At 39.1% G+C, this 12,012-nt stretch overlaps 1 protein-coding gene across 1 annotated transcript in view; it reads left to right on the forward strand.

The window, feature by feature from the left end:
- The window catches only part of LOC104363351 (von Willebrand factor D and EGF domain-containing protein), a 189,028-nt gene that overhangs the window by 108,939 nt on the left and 68,077 nt on the right, over nucleotides 1-12,012 (forward strand). The window contains exons 15-18 of the mRNA XM_033003167.1: nucleotides 1,084-1,198; nucleotides 5,535-5,785; nucleotides 6,943-7,162; nucleotides 11,551-11,688. Of these exons, the coding sequence (XP_032859058.1) occupies nucleotides 1,084-1,198; nucleotides 5,535-5,785; nucleotides 6,943-7,162; nucleotides 11,551-11,688 (724 nt within the window). The remainder of the gene's footprint in view (nucleotides 1-1,083; nucleotides 1,199-5,534; nucleotides 5,786-6,942; nucleotides 7,163-11,550; nucleotides 11,689-12,012) is intronic.

The raw sequence follows: 12,012 nt of genomic DNA on the forward strand, positions 1-12,012 counted from the left end.
AAAATATTGACTAATATACTTTACAAAATAAGTTGAGAAATTAATAAAGCAGTAAATAGAAATCACAAGGCCAGTAACAGGACACACATCAGTCTCAGAAAAGCAATGTATATCCAGAAGAAGGAAAAGGAAAAATGTCTTTTTTCCTGGTAGCTTCTCCTTCCTGCTGTCCCACTGTAGCGGTGACATCCCCTGTGTTCCCAACAGTGCCCCATGTTTTGCTGGGAATCTGGAATGTCATATAAGGTCCTATCTGCAGGTGTGCCCCAACACAGGCATAACTCTTCCATAGGACCTTCCATGACATAATTTAATTTTATCTATTAATTATGTCCCTCTGTTTGCTTCTCAGACATCCCAAGTGTCTTCATCCCATGTGGAAGCCACAGGGCCTCCCTGGCCCTGGTGGCCACCCTAACTAGGAGAGGACTACTTTGGCCTCAGAGACTGCTGTGCCCACAGTGCACCACATGAAATTCTGCTGGGATGTTCTGCCTGACCTAGGCACCGTCAATGTGTTTAGTTGTTGCTTACTAATGCATTTCTTTAGTTGTTGCTTACTAATGCATTTCTTTCCTCTGCTTTTATATAACTGATTTTTCATATTTTTATGAAGAACATCCAAAAACAATTAAGTTATCAGAACAGGATTCCGAAATTTCAAATGGAGCTTTTATCTGGTCTCCTTTTTTGTTAGTCTCATGGAGCTCACTTTTGAGCGTTACCTAATAATCATACTAGTAGTCACAACCAGAAATAATGATCGTATGCAGTACATAAGTGTGGGGGGAAAAAAAAAATCGCATTCTGTTGTATTCCTATCTGACAAACAACATCACATGTTGCCTAAGCTAAAACATTCAAACTTACAAGGATCTCAGATCGAAATTGGAAAACTCACGTCTTGTTTTCTTCCTGTCAGGAGAAGGTACCAGCATTTAGATTACTACTATTTTATTGTTTCAAGAGGCAAATGAGTTTCTACTTATCTCTAGAAATTATTAACTACTAATTTCTTACCTTTCTTATTTCTTTTTTTCCTTGTCTCCACCTCCCACTCATTTTTATTTCCTTTTTTGGCAGGAAAATACTTGTAATATAGATGGACTTTGCTATGGTGAAGGAGAGTCAAGCCCTACCAGTCCTTGCCTTCTCTGTGAACCTGACAATTCTAAGTTCACCTGGTCTATTAATGAAAGTAAGACATTTTTTTCTAAGATTTAGAAGCACTTGCCTGAGAATTTATGACTCAGTTTATGAAATACATTGTTCTTTCATTTCCCCAACATGAATCTATCCTGCGTAGTGCACATGGACAGTTTGCAGTAGGAGTAATTGGGTGCAGCAGAAATGCAGACTGACTAGAAGCAGACAGCACTCCACTGCATGCACTATTCATCTGAGCACGCATCTTGTTTTGTCTGAAACCTGAGAAATCTCAAATTAATAAAACCAAAATAACACCTGAAAATGAAATTTTGATATGCCAGTGCCCCATGCAGTGCCCAAGTCTGTCAGCTAAAGGTGATGGACCCTAAATACCTCTGTCATCATCTCCCAGGCACAGATCTCTAAGGGAACAATTTGGGGAAAATACTGTTTTTAAAACAGTAGTGTATACTTTCGGTATCTGGAAGAATTGTTTCCTTTCCCTGCACCAAATCCTATGAAATGCCGCACAAAAGACCTTGGCTTGGCAGGGAGTCCAAGCAATAGGGATCAGCCACTCATTACCTTGATTGCCCCAGAACCCAAAGGCTCATTCTGTCCCACTCCTGGCAGGGGTGATGGAGAAGGCAACCTTTTGAAGCACCTCCTGAATACTGAAGACTTAATCATAGCTTTTTCATGACTACATCCCCAGTGTAAACAACAACCATCACTTACCACATGCCTTACAGATAATTCATGTTTCTAGCAATGTTACCCTCACAGTGCATCTCCTTACATGATGTACTTACATGAGCACATTTGCATCTGGTCAATATAAAGATTATATTCCTGCTTTTATGTAGATACACGTGTTGGTTTTAGAAAGAGTTTCTCTGCACTTTTAGGTTCTGTAAACACAAGCAAATTACAGAAATGTATGTGAGTGACAGGACCAGTTCACTTTGTTTGTTTGCAGCTTTATATTCCTTTAGGGTGACTAAGTCAGTAGGACCTTTCTGTAAGGAGAGTAAGATTGCTCTTGTCCTTGAGGAACAGCTGGGGATGCTCAGGGTCAGAGGCCCCTAGAGAGTGCAAGGTATGGCAGCAGAAACAGTGAGAGCTGTATCACAGTGGTCAGAGTCCACAGCTCCAGCGGAGACACTGCTGAGGAGAGTAGTGAGCACAAACGTTCTTCTCAGAGCTAACAGAAGGGACCTTGAGAAGGACCAGAAAGGGCTAAACAGTTTCCAGCAATACAAGAAGTCAAAAGTTGTCTGAAATCAATTTTGGAAACAAGAACACAATAGGAAGGGAGAGAGTTTTCATGAGTCCTTCCAATTCCTGTTCCAGGATAGTCACTTTGAATTTTCTCTACTTAAAAACATGCGTCTCTAGTTTATGTCCTAAAAAATCCAGGTTTTAGAATTTAAAACTCCCTATCAGGAAAAGGTGTAGGCAGATCCATCTCAAGTGTTGGCCAACTAAAAAACCCATTGAATATTACTTGGATGAGTAGTTAAAATGCCTACAGGTAAGCCAGACCAGAAGAGCTTGTACACCAGGAAGCTGTAGTTTTTCCCTCAGGGATATTGTTTAGTCTAATGAGAGATATTATCTGTGACACACAAACCTCCACTCCTTTCTCTCCTTCCATTGTGTTGGCCACAGCAGTAGCTTCTCTAGGGATAAGCTGATCCTGACTGTTATATAGACAGACTCATTACTAATACCAAGACAGTTCAACTTTAAAATTCAGAAAATGGCTTAAAAGAGAAACACTGCATTTGTTTTGGAGCTTAGAAAATAAGAAGTGATTTGGGAAATCTGAAACAGATCATAGTTCACTTTTCAGTAATTCAAAATTTTTAAGATATTTAAAAGAAAGAGGTTGTTAGACTAGTTTTCAAAATTACGAAGCTTTTTATACAAGTTCTTCAATAATTAAGAGTGTATATTCATTGTATGGCAAGGAGATCTCTGTGGAATTAGAAACACTCCTATTCACAGACTACTTTCAGAACACCTGATTTTATGTTATTTCATTCCTACAATTTCTCATTACCTGCCATCCAGTTAACACCTTTGTGTTTATCTGTAAATGCATACCCAGCATCAATATTTCATTGATTACTTTGGGCACAGCTTTTATGGTCTCCATGGTTTAAGTGTTTGGGAAATAAAAGGTGAATTAATAGATGGAAGCTTTCAACAGTTATGCCAGGACAATCTGCTGGACAAGCAGTTTATAAAGCTCTGATAGCACAGCAGCAATGAGTGGAGAAACACATTTAAATAATTGCATGATATGAGAAATGCTATGGGAAGCAAACCTTAATAAAAGGATATGCACCACAAAAAAACCCTAATGATGACTTTCCACAAGCATAATGCAAGGATACATGTAGTCCTTATACATATATATGTAGAACATGTATATTGTTCATAGTTTTAGAGCTTGACTTGAAATTAATCCTCAGTATTAGAAATGTGCTTTCAGTTAAACATAACTATGGTCAAATTACATTCTAAGAAGATTCCTTTAAATATCAATACATGTCAGTTCGTACCGCTGGTTAAAGAGGAAAGATAGCTTGACAGTGAAGAGGCTTAGAACATGGACACAAAAATCCCAGCCCTGCACAGAGCTGCTGTCACCTCAGGATACTCTTCCAATCTTATTTTACCTTGGTTTCTAATTATACAATGTAATAATTTCTCTACCTTGTCCTCCTTGCTTATTTATATTTTAAGTATATTCAATCAGCATTTGTCAAGTGTAAAATAGCCTGGTACAATTAGGCTTTTATCTTTATTAAGGGAATACTGAATGTAAACAACAACACTAGAAATAACAATGACAATAGTAACGTGACGTGCACTGTTGTCACTGGGGATAGAGACTATCATCATCACTGAGAGCTGAGTGCACCCTCAGCAAGTTCACCGATGACCCCGAGCTGTGTGGTGGGTGACACGCTGGAGGGCAGGGATGGCATCCACAGGGACCTGGGCAGGCTGGAGAGGTAGAACCGGGCAAACCTCATGGAGTTCAACAAGGCCAAGGGCAAGGTCCTGCCCGTGGGTCAGGGCAATCCCCAGCACAAATCCAGGCTGGGCGAGGAGGGGATGGAGAGCAGCCCCAAGGAGAGGGACTGGGGGTGTAAAACTGCCCGTGAGGCAGCCCCGTGCGCTGGCAGCCCAGAACCCACCCGTGTGCTGGGCTGTAGCCAGAGCAGGGGGGCAGCAGGGCCAGGGAGGGGATTCTCCCCCTCTGCTCCGCTCTGGGGAGACCCCCCTGCAGTGCTGGGGCCAGCTCGGGGGCCCCCAACAGCAGAAGGACCCGGAGCTGCTCGAGCGGGGCCAGAGGAGGCCACGGAGATGCTGGGGGGGCTGGAGCAGCTCCCTTATGCTCCCCTGTTCTGGGAAGATCTTATAGTGACCTTCCAGTATTTAAAGGGGGCCTACAGGAAAGATGAAGGAGGGACTCTTTATCAGGGGGCAAAGGGATAGGATGAGGGGTAATGGTTTTAAACGGACAGAGGGTAGATTTAGATTAGATGTAAGGAAGAAATCCTTCCCTGTGTGGGGGGTGAGGCGCTGGCCCAGGGTGCCCAGAGCAGCTGTGGGTGCCCCCTCCCTGGAAGGGTTCAAGGCCAGGTTGGACGGGGCTGGGAGCCCCCTGGGCTGGGGGAAGGGGGCCCTGCCCGGGGCAGGGGGGTGGCACTGGGGGGGCTTTGAGGTCCCTTCCAACCCAAACCATTCTGTGATTCTATGACTGATGTGCCCCTGCTGGCACTGAGAAGACCTCTATTCCTGATGAAGTGTCTAACTGAATTCAGTCAAAGTGCTGAAGCTTAATTACCACTCGTGTAAAGGCAGGAATATCTCCTCACTGGAATAGTTACACTTTTTTTTTTTTTCCACCTTGAGTTGCCCATCCAATTCATTCGTCATTCAACATTTTGAGATTTAGTTTACTTATATTTAAATGGATAGATAGAGAGAATGGTAGATAGAATAAATATATGTATGTCAGTATTAGAAATACAATTAGTTAAAATTTTAGTAAGAATTGGGGGAATAGTGGGATGTTGTAGAAGTCATGTCTGACCTCCCATGTATCAGTTAACACATCAAAAGTAATACAAAGTTCAGTATGACAGAAAAGTTCAGTATGGGGCATGAAAAAAATAGGAAGGAAAAGGTATACTTTGTGGTAAAGTCATTTGCTGCCTCTAACACCTAAATCGCTTTGTCCATTAGTCTCAGGGTATGTTCTGTACCTTTTTCTTTGAGAGCACTCCAACAATGACCTGCACTGAGAATCTTTACATGGGAGAAACTGGAATTTATGTAATGATGGTTTCATTTTTGCTGTTTAGACAACCTGCCTCCTGTGTTCCAGGCCCCCTTCAGCCAGCTACTGACATTTATTGGTGAGAATTTTGTTTACCAGTTAATAGCAGTAGATCCAGAAGGGTCAGCTGTGCTATTCATCTTAGAGGCTGGTCCACAGGATGCCAGGCTCTCTCCTGCTGGCCTTCTTATCTGGAAAGTTGATTCGGAAGAAATGCAGACCTTTGAATTCACTGTGTCGGATGAATGCAATGCACAGAGCAGATACTCTATTGAGGTAAGGAAATGAACACTTTAAAGGAAAACCAAAATAAACCTGTTTATCATGTCCTTGATTTGGTGCAATTGTCATTATAGCTAATAATTTGTTACTGTCTTAAAAACTAACACTTCAGCTATTTCCTCATAAGTGTATATTATCCAGCACAGCAATAATGATCAATTAATAGAATAAATATCTCCGAGAACACAGAAACTATATATACCAGGAACAAGAGAGTGCTATTGATTGCTGTCTGAAAGAACACTCTTGCAGAGCCTTTTAATGGTTCATTAATCTGCTTTAAAATTCACATTCTGCATTTGGATTGTAGAAAAAAGCATGTAACATAAAAGACCAAGTTTTAGCTATAAAAGGGAGATTATAACTCATTCGCAATGATATTTTTAGAGGATGTCTTGCTCTTATGTCATTACTCCACACTTTAAGTTTTTTGGCACAGCTTATGCATTGCTTTGTCTTTATTGTATAACCTAACATTAATCCTGTGCTAGGATGAGCTAATAAAGTGGGATGCAGACTCTTTACATAAGAACAGTTTTGTGAAGAAAAGATTTTTATTCCTAAAGATTCCTATTTTAACTTAGTCAAACCACTATCATCAAAAATACCAATCTGCTGAACCGACACAACAAAGGGGAAACTGGAGTCTAGATATGGTTTTAATGGAAACATTTAAAAACTAGACCTATGTTTAACTAGGTGAGATAATACAGAGGCTTGAATCTATTGAAATGCTGTTCTTGTACATATGTAAAATACAACTATGGACCTCTCTTCCTTGAAGACAGAGACCAGCTAAGGAATGTCACAATTTTTCATTTCTTCTTTGAAGAATAAGGAACAAATTCTGCCCTCAGATACTATGAAAACTGCTGTTATAGCAAATAGGATATATTTTGTTATAAGAAGTTCAAATGTGTCCCTAGATGAAAGAAAAAAAATCCTTTTTAAGTCGAGCTTTCAGTCAAATAAGTAAGTATGCTGTGTATGAGACCATCTATCTAGACAAAGGAAATTGGTTAGAAATGTTTTCATAATACTAGATAACATGTTTGCACTGCAAATCTGTCCCTTCCCAAAGGGTAACTATTTACATCTCATCTGTGATTATTCAGAAGAATCTTACCACAAATCCCTTTTGCCTTCCTCAGGTTGGAGTGAAGCCCTGCAGCTGCCTCAATGGTGGAACATGTGTTACCAATATTAAATTCCCTCCAGGCCTTGGTGAATACCTGTGCTTATGTCCAAATGGATTCGATGGAGAATTTTGTCAGGAAGATATTAATGACTGCAAATCAAACCCCTGCGGCAGCGGAACATGCGTGGACAGTGTGGATAGCTACTTTTGTAAATGTCCCCCTGGTTTGGGAGGTAACACTTCACTGTTCCCGTCTCTGATTTAACTAGAGATATATTGGGCTACAGGATTTTTTTGAGTGCAGCGTGACCACAAGCATCTGTCAAATGGACTATATAAACCTCTTCTTCTGCTCCCATGACTTGGTTGCTGTGCAGTGCTATAGGTTTGAAAAATCAAGTAGAAGTAACACCAAATGCACATAATTATTACTGCTTATAGTGTGCATATATAAAAGAAACTCTATTTTAAACAAAAGCAATGAACAGATTTTAGCCGATGGGTTCATGCAGGCAAAAAGGTACCCTTTCTGCCTTGCAGCAGTTCATGAAATCTCCTTTGTTGAGATCATGTGGGACTGCAAGTCCAAATTTCATTAACTATGAAATTCCAGCAGAAATTAAAAATAAAAATAATTCAGAATTGGAAGTTCAGAAAAACGGCCTAAAAGATCTGTGACACTTAGACAGTATTGACTCCAGGTAATGCTATGAAATAACCAAAGGCTGCTGCTATCCAAAGTATTTATGCTATCAGAGACTCTACTGATGCAAGAAAACACAAGCCTAAGCATGGAAAATAAAGTTAGGAAATGAAAGTTTGGTCAAAATATAAAAATCCCCAAACCAAACAAACGTATGCAGAATGTCTTGAATCTCCCTGGAAATAACAATCTTATGAGCACAGGGAAATCTGGGAACCGTTTAGGCTGTATTTGGTTAAACACTGGAGATATAAAATAAGGGCAATTATTCATTGCTTGTAAGGAGGTGGAATAAATTAATAAAAAGCTATATAATTCCATGAGTTAATAACTTCAATGAATCTGCTCCTACTGTTTGATCTTCACCAGTTTCACACTGCTGCCCCCTCACTTTATGTGGTATTACACATAGAAGAAAATAAATCAGGCTCTATTATTTCACATAAAATAGTCTACCATAATTACAATATATAGTTTATAAATTCATATGAAACATATTCTGAAATGTGGTTCTTATCCTTACACAAACAGTAAAGAATTAAATATCCAACACTTCAAAATAACACACTTGAAAGCAACATACAGATGACTCTAAAAACAAGGGCACAGGACACCTTGATGGCCAGAGAAACACTAGATTTTCCTGAACCCTTAATTCTTGCCAAGTTAATTAAAAGTACATTGGTTTTGTTGTTCTGCCCTGACCCAAATGTTAACACACAAGCAACAACAGAAAAAAAATATATGCTTGAGTGAAATAGGAATACATCTCAAAGTTTTAGTAGCAGGTGAAAAATTATAAGCAAGTGGAGCTGAAAGCCAGCTGGGAAGTAGACGATTTTACTTCAGGGCAGGTTCTGTGACAACAATAAAAGCTCATCCTTGATGCTGTGTTTATGTCTCAATTCCCCAGAAAACCATCAATAATCTAATGAGAAGGCAATGCTATGCTGCTCAAGTGACAGCATCACTTCACCGTCAAATCTTTACAAATGATAGCAAACAGGTAATAAAAACAAAAAGTTAACTCTTTTGAGAGCTTTCCAAACACCACTGCAAGAGCAGCAGCAGCATGGGGAGCACCGTGTCGTGTTTGGCAGTAGCAATTCAGGTGCATTGGGGTGTCTTAGGCAATGTAAGGGTATAATGTAGGAGTGGGAACAAGGCAAGGAGAGAAACCATTGCAAAATCTGAGATAAAGATGGCTCCAGAATTATGACTGCTTTAAATTTCTGCAGTGACTTATACATGTTTATCTTACCAAGTGTTCAACTCTCACTCATTTTCCTTCGATATTGTTAACAAGATAGCAATAATTCATGCTGTTTCTTCTTTTGGCCACTGAAAGCAAGAATGTCACCCACCTGAGAACAGAACTCATCCTTGAAAACTGTATCTCAATCACAAAACAATTGTTTCTTTCCCCATATACTAGTGATTAATATAAAATTGGGGGGCAGGGAAGAAAATGGAACTATAATTTCATCTTACTTTTCAGGAAACTGAAGAAACCCCCAAGATTTATTTGTTCATGGTTTGTAATAGCCATAGATTCCCTAAATGAGATTGCCTGTTCTTTTAGAGTCAACTCAATGTGAACACAGTCAAAAAGTCTTTCTCTGCATCTGTAGGTAGTCAGTTCCTCTCAAGGCATAAAAGGACTTCATCTTCTCAGCCAATTTCTCATGCAAGGATGGAGAAATAGAGCTGGCACAGAAACAGATGTTTCAACCTTGCAACCTGAAGATCTTTTATTCCTATTATTTTTATTTGTATTGTAGCTGTGCCAAGAGAATTGAGACTCCCTCGTGTTGCAGTGCACTGGAGGTCGTGCAAACAGAATAATTGACACTTCTCTGTGCAGAGAGTTTTCTGTACATTTCTGTTGCTTCTTCATCAACCTTCAGCCAAGTTTCAGACTTTACAAACATTTATCCTTGGACTCGGCTGGATTATCATTATGCCCAAATTGATCAGATACTGTTTAAAATCATATCTGTCTGAGTGAACAGATGTGCTTGCATAGTTCCACCTTTGCATTACAAAAATCAGTCAAGTGACTGAATTTGAAGATTTAGCTTGCTACTTATGCTGTTCCTTTGTTTTTTGCAATTCTTTTGCCTTTGAGATTTTAAAGCCAGCCCTTTGCATCAACAATAGAGTACATAGGAGGGATGAGACAGGACTGAGGGAGAAGCAGCTGTTGTTACTGAAATTGGGAACTTTATTCCTACATTCATTTTCTATGATATCATGTTTAGTCTTTATATGATACTCAGAGAAAGAAAATAATTACTAATCTAATCAGAGGGTAACTCATTCAATATTTTCCATAATGTGATGTCTAATAATTTCCCAATGCGTTATCAGAAAGCGGTATCAGAGAAAAGCAGCCTGGTGCTACAAATATGCTAATTATATAATAGAAATAGTAATCCAAAATGTAACAAGGGAGCAAAAAAAGTAAGTTAAGCCCTGAAATGCTATGTGACGTCTGATTTAAATGAAAGAAGCAAGAAGTATGCAAAACAAGAACTTAACTTGAGATGACACCAGAAAAGGGAAGTGGCTTTTGCACTGCTGCTCTCTTTTTTTCTGCAAAACAAAGCAGGCATAAGAAGGTGATGTCACTGGCTTTTTTAGGCAGTTCAATCAATAGAGACTTCAGTTTGAGTTTTTTACGTGGAGATGTTATTTTAACTTGAAAGGAGTAGTGGAAGCTATCTGAACTGCTGAAACAATGAGAGATTATGTTGTAGGAGATGAATAATAATGTTCTGTTTTTATCATCCTGTAATTCATTCCACTGTGACAAATTTATTTTTTGAAGGAAAAAGAATATTCTTTTATCCTTAAATGTTCTTTCATGATAAAGCTGGATATCTGATATGGAACAAGCCTTTCTCTACCTTGTGGTATGTCTTGAAGCAGGTACCTGGACTCTGCAGAAATTGTCCCAATCTCCTTGGGTATTCCTACAGGGGACAAAGGACATGCCTTGATAGAAGTACCTCGGGCTAGTTTACAACCTGCTATCAGGGCTGCATATTCTGGTAAACCGACAATAGCCAAGCAAGTTTTCTCAAGTGCACAGAGACAGCAGCATGCATACCTGAAGCCTGAGGGAGTTTTTAACTATATTATATGTGATTACTGTGCATCATTTGCTGTTCAGACAGCAATTTTAACTTTTAGGTCACCTTCCCCTATAGGTATCTGTTAAATCATCCAGAGTTTTGAATTTAATATCAATTGCTTCAAGAGATTTTTAAAACTCTATTTCCAAATTCAGCAATAGTCAAGACACACTGTTTTGGGTTCAGAACCTATAGCAGCTTATCTTCTGTACACCAGCACTGTGGCTTAGAGACATTTTAAAAATTTTTCTTCAAATCTTAATTTTAAATAGAAAAAATTGGTTTTTAAAAAATCTGATCATTTTGTAAGGGTTACCTTCTGCCATACTCTATCAGTCTGGCTCACAATAAGCTATTAGTTATGTGAGGTTCACATGGAAATTAAAAGCACAATAGGTCAGTACTTGGCTCTTCACAGCCTAAAGACAAAATGGTGGCATTCATTGGCTTCTTCCATATATGACAAAGATCTCACATAAACAAGACAACAAAAGCAGCAGTAAAGATGTGAAATGCAGAGCAAATAATTTATTTAACATGCACAGTATTCTACAAGCAATAGTCTCAACTTCAGCACTTCTGGTGCCAGTAACAACAGTAATAAACAGTATGATAAAAGCAGGTTTAAGTGAGACAGTGGGGAATTTGGCTCTAACATGAGTGACGTACCCTGTAATGAGTTTACAGCTGAGAAGTAAGCCTTAGTCTGCTTCAACATTTGAGCTGAGGAATAAACAGGGAATCCTTCCTGATTATTAACCTCCCTTCTGTTTTGCCACAGGGCTTACTTGTCAGGAAGACAGGAATGAATGTGAAGAGAGTCTTTGTTTTCCTGGAGTGTCTTGTATGAATACCTTTGGATCATATGTATGTGGAATTTGCCCCAGTGGGATGGAAGGAAATGGTAAAACTTGCAAATGTAAGTGTTTTGCATGATTTATTTTAATAGATGGGGAAAAAAATGGGTTCAATTCTACTACTTAATTAAGTACTTTACCATTCGCTTCAAGTATGGGCCTTTAAATACACAAAGCAGACTAGTATTGTGTTATATTAATATGGACAATTGCAAATAGGTCTCTGCTGTTTTCCACTGAAGCTTAGTTTAATTTTGGTTAGAATGAACACTATAGCTTACAAAAAGATATTTTCCAGATATAAGCTAAATAATTTGCCAAGGACATTCCCCATGTTCGCTATTTCACTCCTAAATATACCATCCACTAAGTAGTACTTGGGGAGC

Source organism: Tyto alba, unplaced genomic scaffold (genome assembly GCF_018691265.1).
Source record: "Tyto alba isolate M040663 unplaced genomic scaffold, T.alba_DEE_v4.0 Super-Scaffold_7, whole genome shotgun sequence".
Lineage (NCBI taxonomy): Eukaryota > Metazoa > Chordata > Aves > Strigiformes > Tytonidae > Tyto > Tyto alba.